The sequence below is a fragment of the Eucalyptus grandis genome, chromosome 6, assembly GCF_016545825.1.
Source record: "Eucalyptus grandis isolate ANBG69807.140 chromosome 6, ASM1654582v1, whole genome shotgun sequence".
NCBI lineage: Eukaryota > Viridiplantae > Streptophyta > Magnoliopsida > Myrtales > Myrtaceae > Eucalyptus > Eucalyptus grandis.
In genome coordinates this window covers 1,689,170-1,707,358 of record NC_052617.1, presented here as the reverse complement: position 1 = coordinate 1,707,358, position 18,189 = coordinate 1,689,170, and the positions used below count along the sequence as shown (strand labels likewise).

The 18,189-nt window shown below is 36.2% G+C and overlaps 1 protein-coding gene and 1 pseudogene across 1 annotated transcript; one reads left to right on the top strand and one right to left on the bottom strand.

The window, feature by feature from the left end:
• Positions 1-222: 222 nt before the first annotated feature.
• On the top strand, positions 223-8,588 carry LOC104451105 (receptor-like protein 15). The gene is made up of 6 exons (XM_039315833.1): positions 223-555; positions 4,428-4,559; positions 4,630-4,767; positions 6,383-7,624; positions 8,144-8,343; positions 8,436-8,588. Exons 1-6 carry the CDS (start codon positions 273-275, stop codon positions 8,586-8,588), a joined length of 2,148 nt encoding a protein of 715 aa, XP_039171767.1. The 5' UTR covers positions 223-272.
• Positions 8,589-12,857: 4,269 nt separating this feature from the next.
• LOC104440509 lies at positions 12,858-17,902 on the bottom strand (annotated as a pseudogene).
• Positions 17,903-18,189: the final 287 nt, after the last annotated feature.

Sequence of the window (18,189 nt, the reverse complement as noted above, 5' to 3'; positions counted from 1 at the left end):
GTCAAGTTAATAGTGAAAATCACGGGTTCCGTGGAATTGGTCCCAATAGACTCTGAGTTTTCCCATGATTGTTCCGTGGAGTTGGCCCTACCGTAATAATCACTAAAAGGGAAGACTCTGCTCATATAAATTAAGTAGATGGCCCTCATAAGTTTGCACATTGTGAAGTAGAAGAAATTGATAATGCACAAAACCCCATACAAACATGAAGTATTTTTTTATTGTGTTTGTGGACTTGGGTGTTGTTGGTATTGATAGGGAATGGAAGAAGCATGGGGTGCTTGAAAGAAGAGAGAAATGCACTCCTCAAGATTAAGGCCACCTTCAACCACCCAAACGGGTCTTCTCTTCCGTCTTGGGGAGACGGCGATGGTGACTGTTGCAGTTGGGAAGGCATCGAGTGTGATAACACCACTTCACGAGTAACTCAACTAGTTCTGAGCTATATACGCGATTTGGAATTGCGAGAATATGGCCCTTGGGTTATTGACGCATCTCTATTCGTGCCTCTAGAGGAACTTCAAGTGTTGGATTTGAGGAATAATTGTCTCTCAGGTGCATCTCTCTCTCTCTCTTCTTTGTTTCTTTTTTCTTTTTTTTTTCAATAATGTTTCTAAGTTATTGTTTACAATTTTGAACAACGAAAAAATGTCATTCTATGGTGCTATAAACTGTAAAAGTGAATTAATGACAAACACATGATTGCACAAATGATGTGATTCTTAAAGTAGTTAATTGCACATATCATAAGTTAACTATGAGATTCATTTCCATGACGATGATAAGTACAAAGAACAAAAATAGAACCGGCTTAATGAGCAATGATTTACCAAATTCCAACTTTTTGTTTATATCATAAAAGGTAGACTTGTTTTAATTTTTCACCCCAACAATTTTGCACTTGTTTGGAAGTGGACCAAAATCTACGTAATGTTTTTATTTGTGGCTTCCTCTCAAGATTCAAAATGAGAAAAAGAAAATCAAGTTTATCATTCTACATATCAATATTCACATTTTTGAAAAGGTTTTGAGTGTTTTATGATAAATGAAAGTCAAATTGCGAGAGCTATAAGGTTTACAAAAGATGAAAAAAAAAATTGAAATTAAAAATCACGAAAAGTAGATTGGTAAATGGGATTACTTTAGAGGGAAGAGAAAGGTCTTAAAGGTAGTGTAATGGTTGGATAGAGGGAAAGAAATGGACCGGAAAAAGAAAAGATTAAACCATATCAGGAAAAATTATGTGTAGCTATGTGTCTTTTAAATCCCTCATATAAAGGGATTTGGAGGGATTGAGAGCACTAATACTTCTATCAAACAATTGTTTTCTCTTTCCCACATTTACCTTTGATGTATTTCTGATATAATTACATAAATTATATATACATAAAGGTACAATAAAGTGATAATGCATCATTCCTTTTCTCTCTTGATCATTCCTTTTTCTAGTATCCAAACAATATTATGACTTATTTTCTTCTTTTCACTTGAAATTATTTGAATTTCTTATTTTCTTTTATGGTTACGTCTTCCAATCATCTATATTTTTCTGGATGCATGGACCTGTTCTTAGTAGGAGAAGGCAAATGGTTCCAAAACCCAAGCCACTCCACCTATGCATCCAGACATGAAAGAAAACCAGAAAACTTAGTGCTTCTCAGGTCAACCTTTCGTTTATGTAGACTGGGAAAGTCACATTTAATGTTGGTCAAATAACGTATTGGAAGGCTAACAGACATAAATGGAAAAAGAAATTAGATGACTCATCGATCATATTTATGTGATTCAATCGATGAGACCTACGTGCACCTTCAAGAAGATTAGCAAGAGATTCCAAATTAAGTGATATGATAAAAAATAAAGATGATATTCAAGTCGTTCAAATGCTCTCAGTATATTATTGAGATCCTCTATATTCAGGATAATTGTAAGTTTTCTGTCTTGAAAGTTTAATACCTCAACACAAAAACCATTTGACAGTCCAAATTGATTTCCCATTTTCTTTTCCTTTTGCTTTTCATTATTTTTCTGTTTCTTTTTTGTGTCCTCTTTCTATTTTCCTCCTCTCTTGAGTCAGGAAAATTATTCATTTAGTCCTAAATTACATATGCCAATTCAGTTATAAATTTTCCAATTTTGCTAAAGTAATTCTAAACCTTTGCATGAATTTGAATAGTCCTTTTTGCCAATTGCGGCTAGAAATTGCGCAAGTCTTCTTGTATGACAAGACCTGTAATTTGACATGTACAACTCTCGTGAAACAATATCGTTCTACATATTTTTCTGATTTTTTTTTTGTTTTTTCCTTTTCTCTCATATCTTTTTTCTTCTATTTACTTTTTTTGTTTTTTAATATGTAAACGAAGGATCCTATATATATTTTCCTATTTATATGTGAGTCTTGTTAAGTCTATGCTCACATAATGTTCCACAAAACGTTGCGCTGTGCATTAGGTGACTCTCAAATCAGTCGTTTCAAATTCTATCCTTTGTAATTTCCTCAACCCTTTGGCTTGAGAGTTCCAAACTATTGTTTCAAAACTCCTCACTCTCTGCTCTAAGAATCTTGCTAATTTCAGCTCTGATTTTTTTAACGCCAGAAAGTTAAAATTGTGTAGAAGAAGGGAGTGCAGATAAAATGCCTATCTTTACTTTTATACACTCAAAAAGCTAAATTAATATATATATACTGACTGAAGGGAAAGGCCTATTTCCACATCCTAAAAAGCTGGGAACCCTTTAATGAACCAAAATCCCATTTTCCTTGAGGCTTTAATTGGACAGTGAGGGAAAATGGGATGAAATAAAATTTTAGCGGAAAATTTTAGTATAAAATTTAAGTGAGATGGAAGAAAAGGCAAAGTGTGAATTTTAATTAACTTTTCTTCTCAAATTTTGTAACCTCTATCTCCAAAATACTAAGTGAAGCATTAATGATTTCGATAGTCAAATGATGGAACAAGAAGCAATGCCTGAAGAAGAAAAGCGACAAGCGGGACAGAGAGTGGTCTCAGAGGAAAAAATTTGTCTGATTTTGGCATTGACGGATTGACCAAGAACTAATTATTTTGGTTACAATCTCCTCCACCAGAAATAAGGCAAAGCAATACTACATCTTACACCTATGAGAGATTGAATTTGTATCTTATCAAATCCAGCAGTTACAACATTTGTTGAGAGAGAGAGAGAGAGAGAGAGAGGTCAGGTCCAAGAGGAAAAACTTCGACTGATTTTGGCATTCGTGGCTTGACGGAGACTTATCGAGACAATGACATTTTGGTTAGTTTAAACAAATCCAGGCCATTTAGGCCGTACAACATATACCAAAAGCTTCCATCTTTAAAATTAGTCAAACCAAATGAATATATAAGTATATCGTTCGAGTTATTGCTTTCAATTCTAAATTAAATGCAAATTTGCCACATTCTAAAGAAGTCATGATTTTTAACGATTTATAATTTTAAAAGACGCATTGCAAGTTTAAAAGTTTCATTGTAATCTTTGAAGAGATAGGATTTTATATTTTGTTTAATTTCCTTCTAACTGAAAGTAAGAAACTAATTAACAAAATTGCATTGGCTTAAATAAAAAATTATACTTTTTATCTTCGATGGCTCATCACAAATAAAATTTATCACTAGTTTGTTGTATTTTGTTCTGTTTCAAATGCAATGGATTTATTTGTTGGAAGAATTGTTTCTATATTTGAGGAACGTGATAATTTCTCTTCATGCATTTTTTGAATTTTAATGTAATAAGATTTTGAATTTTCGGAATGGCAAAATAAACTATATCTTCAAGAATATATATGAAATGACAAATGATTGAAATGATACTTATTAATCGACGTGAGCCACATAGAAAAAACGAGGCATTGTATCTGGTCATATGGAGATAGAATCAAATGTCATATGGTGAGCACGTAATGGAACATTCCCGTTGCAAAATAGATTATATCTTCAAGAATATATTCTGAAAATTCTTTTCTCTTTATTCATGTTTTGTAATTTAAAATTAATAAGAGATAGAAGTTCAGAGATGACAGCTCAATAAATTAATGCTCGTTGGTCTAAACAGGTCAGATGGCAAAATTATGTCATGTATCTTGCCATGAGGCAGTCATAAAAGTAAAGTCATATGTCACATGGGAGCAAACGAGGGAACATTTTCTCAGCTTTGCAAGCTAACTACATCTGATAGACATTGTTGAAGCTATAAGTTACCCGTTTATGAACTTGGTTTACAAATGCATGTGACGGAGACTTTGTTGATGCTCAGATATGTCGGATCAACTGGTTTCTGCAAAGAAAACAATTTTCTTCATCATGAGCATATAGTTATTCTAGATAAATGGAAGATAGATAGACATTTGACATTGGTAGATAATTTATTAACTATCAGGTATGCATGGATTTTTCTATGATCAGATTTAAATGGAACGCTGCACTTGAAGAAATTGAATCGACTTGATCTATCTTTCAATAATCTGGAACGAGTCCCCTCATTGTACAAGAAAACTTCAACAGAGGCTCAACAATTGTCTTCCAATCAGCCTAAAGGTACATGTAGAATAGAAGACCATGCCATGATACATAAAGTTTGATTTTGATAATCTTTTGTCAATTACAGGTGTGAATTTGGAGGTATTGGATCTTGGAAAGAACAATTTGGCCAATGACGCCCTCACGGACATTATGAGGATAACATCTCTCAAGGCCTTGTACATCAATCAATGTGGATTGAACGCATCTTCGAAGTTTCTGGAAGGTACTCCTGCAAAAATGCTTTCATCCATCACCTTCTTAAAAATAAGATAAGATTTTCTTGAACATAGAAGGCATGACTGCATTATATATTGGGCGTTCTCCAGAGATCATATTTTGACCGCACATTTGCTTCAAATAACTTAGCGCCAACGACTTGTATTTAGGTAAGTGACATCATATAGTTGTTTGACTCATGCTTGAAGTTGGAAGGATTCAGTTTAATGTCCCTGGAAGCCATAAGTAAACGTAGGTCATGCTCAATGTCTTAATTGTGGGATCACGATATTGGTGATTCTTAAAAGGTCGATCATTTCTCAATTAAATCCATGACCTTTGAAGATTGAAGTTTAGGCCCCCGTGCTTTTATTTTTGTGAAACTTTTTTACCGGCCAATCTAAAAAGTACCGTGATAACATAACGTATGCAAGGAGTTATTGCTTTGAAGATTAAAAAAAAAAAGGAGTCCGAAATAACAATATATCAGAGGAGTTCAAATATTGTACAGGAATCATAACAAAATTAAATGCAAAAGTTAATGGGAAATCAAAATCCAAAAAATACTTACATTTTACACATTAAATCACAATGGTGGTTAAACTTCAGGGATTGTCAGTGTTAATAAATTCAACTAGGCGGCGAAAATTATATAAGAAACTGAAAATTTATCAGTAAACTAAGATGCATAAAACCAAACAAAGAAAGCACATCTTATTATGGATAAATTAATTTATCTGAGAATTTTCTTTTTTACCATTAAGGTAAACAATATATATAGTAGAATAAATAATTATAATATCAAAAACTCATACGGACTTATTTAAAAAAAAAAAAAAACTCGGCATCTTCAGCGCCGGTGTCCATTGCTACCCCCGCCCTCCACGGCGCTCAGACCCGTCATCACATCACGAAACTCGGTCACCATTACCACCACCAGACGACTTTCGGTTTGAGCCAAGATGACCTCAGATTTGAAGTGTGGCCTCAAATTAGAGGGCGCCATGCATTAGATTTGAGGAGGAGGGGAGTGGGTTGGATAGGCACCAAGGTGGCGGTGATGGACAGCGAGTTGGGACGATGGTGCGAATGGTGGTGGAGGACCGCAGGTTGCGGTGGCGAGTTGCTGTGGAGGACACGGAAGTGCAAGGAAGAAGAAGAAACGAAAATGGAAAAATGAAAAAAGAAAGAGGGAAAAAGTGACTCGCGAGTCCAAATGATGTTTGGGGGCCTCCACTGGTGACTTGGCGGGCACTGTCTTTGAAAAGTACATGATTAAATTGGAAAAAAAAAAACTTCAGAAACTATGATGAAAATCGAGCAAAGGTTTAGAAGTTGCCCATACAATTACGCCATAAATCTAGGAATAATATCAACTTTAGAGTTTGTTTACAATCCAATTCAAAATTTGTCAAACTTTGAAGTAATAATGTGAAGTAAAGAATAGTGGAAATTAAGCATTGTGGTGATGCGACTCCTTTCCAAAGCTCTATCTTACCTATTTTTTCTGTTTGTACTTTTGGATACTAGACTACTCTTTCTAACCTCCATTCTCGGCACAAACCATCATATGAAGTACAATATAGAGATTATACTCATAGTTGCAGTGTCCACTTCAACAGGCCTGTGCGGATTAAGGTACCTTGAAGAGTTGGATATCAATAGTAATGGATTATGGGGTCCTCTTCCTTCATGCTTGTGCAATATGACCTCACTCTGTGTGCTTGATGTGGCAAATAACAATTTCAGTGGGGCCATTCCTTCATCTCTGCTCTATAATCTCAAGTCACTTGAATATATTGTGTTCTTTGGAAATGCCTTTGAAGGCTCACTTTTGCTTGCTTCCCTAGCCAATAATTCCAACCTTGAGGTATTCCACCTCCTCAACAATCATAACCATTTGGAAGTAAATACAGAAGAGCCCACCTGGTTTCCTTCATTTCAACTGAAGGTGTTTACTTTATCAAATTGTGTGCTAAACAAAGATGCAAATGTTGTAATTCCTAGCTTTCTGAAAGAACAACATGATTTGATACTTCTTCAACTCATCCATAATGGAATGAATGGAAATTTCCCAAATTGGCTATTGGAGAATAATGTATATCTAGAACGATTCGAACTCACGGGCAACAACTTGTCAGGTACTTTTCATTTGCCTTCCAATTTGAATCTTGACAACATGCTAAAGTTGGATGTGTCTGCTAATATTATTGAAGGAGAGATCCCATCCTGGATTGGTTCCATCCTCCCAAATTTAATTTATTTGAATTTGTCAAAGAACTTATTGGAAGGTAGAATCCCTTACTCCATGGGCAATATGAATCAACTGCATACATTGGACTTGTCGAATAATCGCTTCACGGGAGAGATACCAGAGCCATTGGCTAAAAATTGCACGTCACTTGTTGTATTGAAACTATCAAGCAACAATTTGCAAGGCAATATGCTACCGAGGGGTTCTAACTTGACAAGCTTGAGATATTTGTATTTGGATAACAATTGTTTCATAGGGGACATATCATCTGGCATATTAAATAGCTCATTGCAAGTTTTGGATGTAAGCAATAATTCCCTATCGGGAACACTTCCTAATTGGATTGGAGATATTCAATTCCTGGAAATGCTTATGCTGTCGAGTAATTCATTTAAAGGTCCTTTACCATTGAGCTTCTGCAACTTACATTATCTCAAGCTTTTAGACTTATCAAGTAACAACCTTGGGCCAAATATACCTCCCTGTGTCAATGTTACAGTTATGAGGTTCTTGCATTTAACAAATGACATGCTTGCTGGGCATTTGCCTGAGTTTCTCTCTAGAGCATCATTGATGGTTACATTGGATCTTAGACACAATGCACTGTCAGGTGAGGTCCCCGCTTGGATCAGTTCACTTTGGAACTTGAAGTTTCTTCTACTGCAAGAAAATAGATTTGAAGGTTCAATCCCTCTAGATTTGTGTCTGTTGAAAAATATGAGCATATTAGATCTCTCTAATAATAATCTTTCTGGACAAATTCCTTCTTGTTTGAAAGATTTGGCATTTGGAAACAATAGGGTATCTACAGACACATTTGATACATTTTCTGATTCACAGCAAATTGTGCTTCCATATGTATATATTAGCAAATTCTCTATATTTTTTTCCTATTATGAAGACAAAGGGTCTATGTATGCACATAGATTAGAAAATTTATGGTATACATATGGATTAGAAAAAGTACACTTCATGACAAAGAGTAGGTTGGAATTCTATGAGGGCCACATTCTACAACTCATGTCGGGAATAGATCTCTCCCAAAACAATTTGACGGGCTTTATTCCTCTAGAGGTCGGTCACTTGAGTGAACTTCGAGCATTGAACCTATCACACAATTGTTTGACAGGATCAATCCCAGAAACATTTTCCGATTTGAAGAGTGTAGAGAGCTTGGACTTGTCCTACAACAACTTAATCGGTCAAATCCCTCCACAACTAACAGAGCTTTACACCTTGTCAAATTTTAGAGTGGCTTACAAAAACTTGTCAAGTAGGACACCAGACCGAAAAAATCAATTTGGAACTTTGGTGAGACAAGTTATGAAGGTAACCCCCTTCTTTGTGGAACACCATTAGGAAGTTGTGATAACTCAAATTGGGAAAGGGAGACACTGCCATCTTTTAATCATACCATGAAGGATGATCCCCGGAGAGAAGCTTTCTTGTGGAGTTTTGCAGGATCATATGTTGTGGCATTCCTTGGGATGGTTCTTTTTCTTTACTTAAACTCGTACTATGAGTATGTGCTGTTCGAGCTTGTTTGTAAGCTCATCCCATCGTTTCCCCATTAGAGATTGTTCTTCTAAGCATTTTGTAATGGAAAAATAATGAAATGGTGAAGAAGTTTTCTTTTATAGAATTGTAGGCATTTGAGTCTTTATTATGCATTTTGAATGCTTGACTCCTAGAGTGTTCCTATTGTATTCCTTATCGGGCTAATTTTAATATAAAGGCATTTTTATTTGGCTATAAATTGAGAGAAAGTAGTTTAGTTCACAAGCGAAATGTATCTAGCATCGACAAATTCCTATAAATGTTACCCAAGATGTAAATTATTTAATGGTCTAACCAACAATATTAAAACATCCAGATTTTAGCATCTCAACAAGATCCTACTAACATAAAGGACTAGGTGTGGGGGAATTGCTCCAATTGGACAATAAAGGCTTGCATTGCAGGACCACTGCCCAGCAGCCTGAGCCCACTTTTGTGCTTACTGCTTGATGAAGATTTACAACAAGAGAACTAAGCTTATCCAATACTTAATGCAAAATTGCTTGAAGGATAAATTTGACTCTACTAGCAAAATTTTAAGAATGATTGTCTTCTGCATATGTATCAACTCAAGGTGCATTTGTTTCAAAAAACTCAATGATATAGAAAAATGTTTTCCGGTAAAATATTTTCCAAGAATATAGTTAGTTTTCTTTTGTTTGGTGATATATGACTAAAAATGACTTTTGCTATTTGGATATTATTGGAAAATAATTTCAATCTAATGACTTAATTTCATACAAAAAGAAAAGTTCAAATTTTTACATTTAAAAAAATCAAATTTTTAATTATTTTACTTCTCTCTTTTTTTTTATTATTTTTTTAGAAATGGACTTTTTAATTATTTTTAAAATTTTCTCTTTTCTTTTTTTTTTTTTTTTTTCTTTCCTTTTCTTTTTCTCCCTTCCTCCGCCACTACCGGTTGGCAACGGCCACAGCTTCGGCTCGTCGAGATCAAGTGAGCCACAAGCTCGCTAGCCTCGATGGAGCCCGAGCTAGCCAGGATTGGGCGAGCTGCGAGCTCATCGACCTTGGCCGAGCTCGAGCTTGCTTGGATCCACAAAGCCTAGAGCTCGTAGTTTGCGCCTTGGCCAATTGTCGCTGGTGGAGGAAGAAGGGGGAAGAAGGAGGAAGAAGAAGAAAGAAAAAGAAAATAAAATAAAGAAAATAAATAATAAAAATAAATTGAAAATTTTAAAATAATTAAAAACTGATTTTTTTAAATTATTTTTATAAGGAAATTTTTTTTAACCAAGGACCCTAAGACTAAAATATTTTCCAGTTTTTCCAGTTCTTTAAAGGGGAAATCATTTTCTAGAATTTAAGTTTTTGTGGGAAAACATTTTTCATTGACTTTGACTAGGCAAGCATTTTCCATTAACTCATTTTTCTAAGCGAACCAAACATCAGAAAATGAGGAAAAGGTTTCTCAGAAAAGTTTTCCACAAAACAAATGCACCTAATGATTGTGCCAGCGTTTCTTTTTTCATCACCTTAATGTCTTTTCAAACTAAACCAACGTGGAACATTTGTCAAGGGTCGACCTATTTTATCCAGAAGATATTTGGGTCGAGCTATGCAAAAAAAAAAAAAAACTGAGCACATAATGCTGAGCTACAATATTTCAGGCAATGATGTAATGCAACAGTTCAACAGAAAAACATGAAGTGTTGTTGGCTAGTGTGCATGTAGAGTTAAGTGGAAATGATATTGGCTATTGCAAAAATAATGCGATTCTCGTCAAGTGAAACTTGGCAACAACTTGTCAGGTGCTTTTTATTTGCCAACCAAGTCAAATCTTGTCCATATGTGTTGGTTCGATGCATCTGCCAAAAGGATTAAAGGAGTGTTTCCATCTCAGATTGATTTCATCCTTCCAAATTTCTTGTATCTGAACTTGTCAAGGAACTCAATAGGAAGAAAAATCCCTCCATCAATAGACGATATGAAGTCGTTGATGACCTTAGATTTGTTGAACAATGGCTTCATGGGGCAAATGCCAGAGAACCAGCCATAGATTGTATCTCCTCTCTATACTAAACATGTCAGGCAACAACTTGCATGGTCAAATGCTACCAAGACTACTAACTTGATAAGGTTGAAATAATCCTCTAAAAGACAACCAATTCATCGAGATATGTCACCTGGCATTTTGGATAGCTAAGATTTAAGGATTTTGGATCTTAGTTATAATTTAGTGTCCAGGCCAATACCAAATTGGATTGGAGATATCCAATTTTTGGAATTTCTGATGTTGTCAGAAACTTATATCATTGAGCTTCTACAAATTGAATTCTCTCGTTGTTTTATACCTTTGGACTAACAAATTTCTGTCCAAACATACCCTGCTGTGCCAATGTTACATTTATGAGATTCTTGCATCTACAAAGTCATGAGCTTACTAGGCCTTTTCCTTGGTTTTTTTCTAGAGCTTCGTCCATTGTCACACGTATCTACGGGAGATGCCTAATTGGATTAGTTTGCCTTGGAACTTGAAGTATCTTCTACTGGACGAAACCACTTTGAAGGTTCAATTAGTCTAGCTCTTCGTCAGATGACGAAGATAAGCATGGTGGATCTTTCTTATAATGGCCTTTTGGGGGAAGTTCCTTCTTGTTGGGAACATTTGATATTTGGAAATGGTGGGGTATCTAATAGGACATTCGATATGTTGAGTGAAAATGCTGAGCATTGGCAACTCTACCAATACGAGGCAAACTCAGCTTATCATTTCTCCCATGGTGATAGAGCCGCAAGTGCTTTTTTTGGATGAACTAGAACAAGTGACCTTTCATGTCAAAGTAGACTGGAGTCTTATAAGGTCAATATTCTAGGATAAGTGTCTGGAAGGGATCTCTCGCACTATAATTTGATGGGCTCTCTTCCTCTAGAAATCGGTTATTTGAGCGAAATATATGTCATAAATCTATCGCATAATAATTTGACAGGATCAATTCTAGAAATATTCTTCAATTTAAGTAATATAGAGAGTGTGGACCTTTCCTACAACAAGTTAATTGGTCAGATTCCCACACAACTAACAAAGCTATACACACTTCCATTAGGCAAGACACCAGACAAATAAACAATTTGGAGCTTTCAATGAAGCAAGTTACGAAGATAACCCATAGCTCAAATCACAGTCCAAGGACACTGTCAACTGTTGATGAAGGCACAGAGACCGAGAGGATGAGTCCTAGAAAGATGCCTTCTTGAGTTTTGCAGGATCATTCATGGTAGTATTTGTTTGTTGGGGTCGTCTTCTTCTCCACTGTTATTTTCTCTACTAAACTCCTGTCTCAACTTACTATTCGGTTTTGTCTGTAAGCAAATATCCCATCGTTTCCTTAGCAAAGCTTGTGGTTGCAAGTATTTAAACATCTTGATTCTTCACTATGCACGTCAAATGATTGGATAGTCATAGTTTCCATCTTTCCCTATGAATTTGGTAATGAGTATCACCAGATTTTTTTTTTTTTGGGTTATGAACTGAAGGAAAGATCATTGTGGTCAGAGATACAATAACCATAAAAAAGAAAAATTATGGCTGTGACTTGTTATCACAGATTGACAAGTGCTTCTTTTATTTTCCTTGGGAATTTCTACAGTACGCTAGCATACCTTACTGCCTCCCTTTCTATGAACCTAACTACAAATCGTAAACAATTTGATAATGCGTTCCAAACATATTTGGACTTAACTTCGATGACATGTTGTAAGGTACACCTGACCACCATAGAAGTGGCTGATTTTGTGAAGCCAGATCAGCTGTTAACTGTCTTTGCCAATACGTAGCTGATTCTTCTTTGAGATTTAGCAGCATTGCTAAAGGTGCAAATTAGATCATTTGAGTTTCTTTTCTTACTAACGTCGGCTTCTTCTTGGACTTCCAAATTCTTCATAGCTCGTACTTATTTCGGACATTTTTTTTTTTTTTTATCACAGAGCAATGATAGATGCAGAGATTGCAAATAGGCTTGAGCAAATTCCATGTCTGCAAATTCTATCTGCTTACATCATTTGCCTTTTCCCGAACTCTATTAGGTAGAGACTCTTAGTAGTTCCATATGTTGTATTGGTCCACGACTTAACCTCTTAAAATTCACGACACAAAGGACCAAGTAATTCACCATCCTCCGGCTTTAGCTTTTTTCAAACTATTTTCATGGTGGTGGTGGTGGTGGTGGTGGTGGTGGCAGCAGGCCACTTTAGCGAAAAAGGAAAAGTAATAGTAGAACTAAAATTATGGAGCAACAACCCTACAAACAGCTAAAAATAAGATGAAAGCAGAAAATATTATTACCCACATATGATCACATTGTAAATCAAATCATCCATGGAAAATGAGAAAATATAACAAATACAATGAGCATTTCACTTCTTTATAAATGGAGTTGTCTCCTCTGTCATGGAGCGCCATTTCGCCTTGAGGCTTCTTGATTCACACAACCCCAGCAAATAGCTCACACTCTGTTCAATTGAAATGGATCGAATTTTAACAATTTTTTTAGTATTGTTACACATTTCTATCACGCCCAACTCTATCCACCACTGTAAGAGCAACAGAGTAGCGCCATATTGAGCCAACGCACCCATGATCATGAAGACGTGAAATATCTGATGGCTGTGACCAGCGAGGTCAAACCAACCTGGTTTTAGTCTCTCAGGAATCCTGCTAAAATAAAACAAAGTACCTGTAATGTAAGACAATGCCATGGCCGACTCATAAGCAAGCGTGATCGGGCATTGGGGATTGCTCCAATTCACAATGAAGGCATGGATCGCAGGTACAATACCGAAAAACCTTTATGGACGAGAAGAACATCGCCCGCAATGCCTGGAATTTCCCAGAAGAAAGAGAAGGGGCAAGCAGTGTCACGACAGTGAAAATCCCCATCACTGTTATTCTACCTATCAGTTGCCAATGGGGCTCACACTGGAAAATGTAGTAGATTGGGGGGAAGAATGAGGTGATGATCATGGCCGTGATGCTGACATAGTCCATCCGCAGCAGTTGGATGTTCAAGCAGTGTGAGTGGCATGAGAAAAGGGGTCAAATGCTGCTCGAGAAGAGGCAGAACATGGATCCGCCAAAGAAGACAGAACGGCCACTGTGTTGCAGCTGAATGGAGTGAACTGATCTTCATTCCTTCTTCTGATATATGATTCAAGTTCACCAAAAAATTTGTACCCTGAAAATTATAGCGTTAGATGCATCTGTAGACTTCAAAAGACAGCATTCCTTTCATAAGTCGAATGAAACATCGTTGGCATGCCACTCACCAAAAGCAATTCCTTTGAGTAAGAGATATTAGTCCTGCACAAGTGGATTAGCATATCAGGCCATTACCTAATCTATGAAAATACTAGTCGGAGTCTAATCTTCAGATCATAATTTATAGAAAATGGTTCAATCCTGTCTGCCAGAGTTTGACCTGCACAAGTGGATTTGCATATCAAGTGAATGGGCAGAGCACAAACTGAATAACTATATAGCTTGCTTAAGCTGACACTTTCAAATTCAATTTGACAACCAGTAAACTACTCTTCACTATAAAAGCTATTACCACTATGATTTGGTTCAGAAAATCTCAGCAGCAGTGCAATAGTTTATTACAATGTCCACCATGTGTGAAATTTTTCTTGACACACACTGTGCTACTTGCACGGAAAATGATTATCCATTGAGAGTGGTCTGAATCCATGTTGTATTAACAGGAACAGAGAGATTTTCAAATGGATTGGATCTTTAATTTCTACTTGAAAAGAACAGAAATCTGTATTAATACTTTGATTCCATCATGGTAACTAATCACAGAGGACCCTCGCTATCCATCTTAATTTTGCACTTGCTTTTTGAACAAAGACTGTCTTGACTGTCAGGCTACCACTGAAACTTAGCAGCAATGAAATTGGCAAGCATGACCCTTGCACATTCCTGTGAAACAAACTTTCGGAGTTTAATTTTTTGTGCCTGCACTAAATTTCACAAACTTGAGTTATTCATCTATGGCACCTGCAATTTCGATACAGCACCATAAGAAAATAAAGGTTAATGGCAATTTTGGTGGCCAGTTGCGAGAAAGATCAGCTCGTGAAAATGGCTGGTTGCTCAGTAACAAGCCACGAATATCACAATACTACATTGACTTGTACATACCAAGAGTGCCTTTCTGCTAATGAACAGGTAGTTAATATCTAAGCGAATGTGACTGTGAAATTTGACAATTTTAAGCTGGTTATGGAGGATTTAATCAAAACAAGGTAATTCAAACATCCTCACCAAATGAGCAATTCAGCAAGCTCTCTAGTGAGTTTGAGTCATAACTTGCACCTACAAGCCTCATCTCAGATTACACTTGAGACCGTGAAATCGAGCTATGACAATCAACACAGATCGAACTGCTACTGACAAATTTCTCACTATAAATGTATAGCTATGATTCCCACTCCGACAGAAATTATGTGTTCCATTCGATATGGTCGAGGCTCACCAGAATGTTCACGCAAGTATAGGATTGAATGACACAAAACGCACCTTGAGAATAGGCCGAGAAGATCCGCCACCTGAGGCACGTCCCAATCAAATGCCTGCTCCGCATCACACACAGGACGCAAAAGAGAAAACCACAAATCACAAAAAAAAAAAAAAAGAAGATAAAAATGAACTCAAAAAGAAAATATGAACAAAGATGGCCCCGCATAAGAAAAACAAGTCGAACTAAAAACACATCATCCATCCTTACGTCGAGACGGCGAGCGTCTCGTTGTGCCAACGGAACAAGCTGAGGGCGGCCTCGGCGAGCCACCAGCTGGCGCGGGTAGTGGCCGAGGATGAACTCGTTGTCCTTCACGTACTCCGGCAGCTCCCGGAACGACGCCAGAGCGTACCGTGATGCCGACGTTGTCCCTCCGCAGCAACTGGATGTTCAAGCAGAGCGAGTGACATGAGAAGTAGAAGTGTCGGTGAGAATCAATAGCCCATCGTCTTCCCCCATTGCCATCACTCCTGTTTTCTCCTTCTCCATCTCCTCCTCCTCCTGCTCTTTCGCTGGTCGCTTCTTTATCGATTTCTGCTGAATATTTTGGTCTTCTTCCTCTCCTCCTTCGCTCTTTCTCGCTGTGGCCTTTTCCCTTTCTGTGGAGAACTCACAGGAGGAGGCCTTTCGCTTTTGTTGGTAGGCCGATCGGAGAAGAAGATGAAGAAATCTTGGAGGCCTTATTTGGCCCAATATCAGCGCCTCCTTTGTATCTCTTGATATATCTTTTTCAAGATTAAGATTTAAGATTTTTTTTAATTTTGTGAAAAAAGGATTTTTTTTTTGCAAGTTTTATTGGGAATTTATTAAGAAATCAGGTAATAAAAAATTTGAAAGTTTCAACGCTAAATCAAAATGTTTTTCGCTAGATTTAACTAAAAAGAAAATCAAGGTTCTTAATTTTTATTATCCATACAAAACTTAATCCATTTACTTATATATTTTGGGATAATGTTAGTTATACTAAATTTTTTTTAATAAGATAGATTTGCTAGTTGACGGTGACGATTAAGATTTGAATTGGTACCTTTAAGAAAATCACAAAATATCTAAATAAAATTATGCCATCGAATCAATCGATAACTTTAATAAACTCACTATCTTTATAATCAATAAATCTGTCAAAATCTGATCAATTTTTTTATTTAAAAAAAAATCTAGGACCCTCTGGCAATGTCTGTAAGAATTTAGTCTACTTGTGGTTGGTGAAGTGTGTGGCCTAGAGCCAAAAAGAAATAAAACACTTTTGATGAAGCGGAGATATTCGGATGCACCATAACGGTGGAAGTGGCCTATGTAAATAGGTCTTCGTGTACTAGTAGAGAGAGTAGAACAAACTAAGTCCAAAGCCTCTTCCCACGCATCAAATTTTGTAAATCACTTTCCATTAATACTCCCTCATCTCGTCCTGAACTTATACGGGAGCTCTACATTATTTTTACGAAACCAAATAACTAGCCCTTTATCCATACTACATTAATAAATAAACAAAAACTATCAAATCTTTGGATCATAATTTTCATAAAATGGTTCAATCATGTTTGCCAATGGGAAAGAGTAGGCCAAAATGGTAGAAGTGAATAGGCAAAGCCTTAATTGAACAACTATCTCACTTGTTTAAGTTGATGTATTTCAAATTCAATTTGACACCCAATAAGCGACTCTTTATTATAAAAATTATTTACCACTTTAATTTCATTAAAAAATCTTAGCAGATATCAACTTTCAGAGCATCTATCCATTAGTTTGTGAACTTTTTCTTAATACAAACGAAGCTACCTGCATCGAAAATAGTTTGTGAACTTTTTCTTAATATAGACGAAGCTACCTTGAAAAATGAGTATCTCTTGACATTGGACTGAATCCATGTTATACTACTAGAAACAGACGAAGGTTTTCTGATGCATTGCATCTTTAATTTCTATTTTATTTTTGTTGAAAGAAACCTTTCATTTCATCATCCAACAATTTAATTTCTATTTAAAAAGAAAGGTAATTTCTATTAATGCTTTGACCCGTCATGCTATCCAATCATACATGACCTTTGCTATCCATTCGACTGTCAAGTTACGGCTCCTAAAATGTAGCAGCAATGAAAATGGCAAGCAAGACCCTTGTATACTCCAACGAAATAAATTTTCTGAGTTTAATTTGACATGTTTGCAATTAATGCCACAAACTCAAGTAATTCATTTTGTGGCACCTACTATTTCGATACAACACCAGAAGAACATTAAGTTTTAATCTAGTTTTGAAGTCCAAGTCAAAATCTATTTTTAGCTAAAGAAAACTACCTATTAAAAGATAATCACTAAGTAAAACTCAAAAGAAGAAGAAGAAGAAGAAGAGGCCTGCATAATTATAGTCCCTAGATATATATACCCATTTTTCTTATCCTTTTATATTTAATATTAATTTTTTAAAGCGGAAGAGAATTCAGCAAGAAGAAGAAGAGGCCTGCATAATTATAGTCCCTAGATATATATACCCATTTTTCTTATCCTTTTATATTTAATATTAATTTTTTAAAGCGGAAGAGAATTCAGCAAGAAGAAGAAGAAGAAGAAGAGCAAGCAATGTCGTCAGGCCAAAACATCAATACAAGCACTCACGGACATTAATAAGTCGAATGTTTTAGCCAAAGTTCACACATCGAAAAGACTGATCAAGCAAGATTTGTCCACCAAACAGCCACGAAGAAGAGATGCAACAAAGTAGTCTTCGACACCTCCAGCATATTTCCATTCCCATAATATCCAAAACATTCGAGTTCCAACATCATTCAACTCCATCCGCACAATCAGAAAAACTGACAAATCCCTAAAACCCTAATCAATTCCTATTCAGACAGATCCTCCCTCTTTCAGACACACTAGAATTTCAAAGTAAGGAAGTCAAACAAGGCTGGTTAATCATCGACATATGCTCTTTTGGAACAACGAACCAGAAAAGTCAAATTCGAACTCTCTCGAATAATCTGATTCACATTCGCCTTCTCTCTCTTGGGAAACAAATCCGGTGTACATAAACTCAAGGCAAGAGCCAAGATCTCAACATGTACAGAAGCAACCAGACAATC

What these genes read in the sequence shown, in the direction of transcription:
- LOC104451105 (XM_039315833.1), top strand. Translation starts at nt 273, where the DNA reads ATGGGGTGCTTGAAAGAAGAGAGAAATGCACTCCTCAAGATTAAGGCC. An exon ending in GAGGAATAATTGTCTCTCAG is followed by an intron (nt 556 to 4,427) that starts GTGCATCTCTCT and finishes TTCTATGATCAG; the next exon opens with ATTTAAATGGAACGCTGCAC. An exon ending in ATCTTCGAAGTTTCTGGAAG is followed by an intron (nt 4,768 to 6,382) that starts GTACTCCTGCAA and finishes CCACTTCAACAG; the next exon opens with GCCTGTGCGGATTAAGGTAC.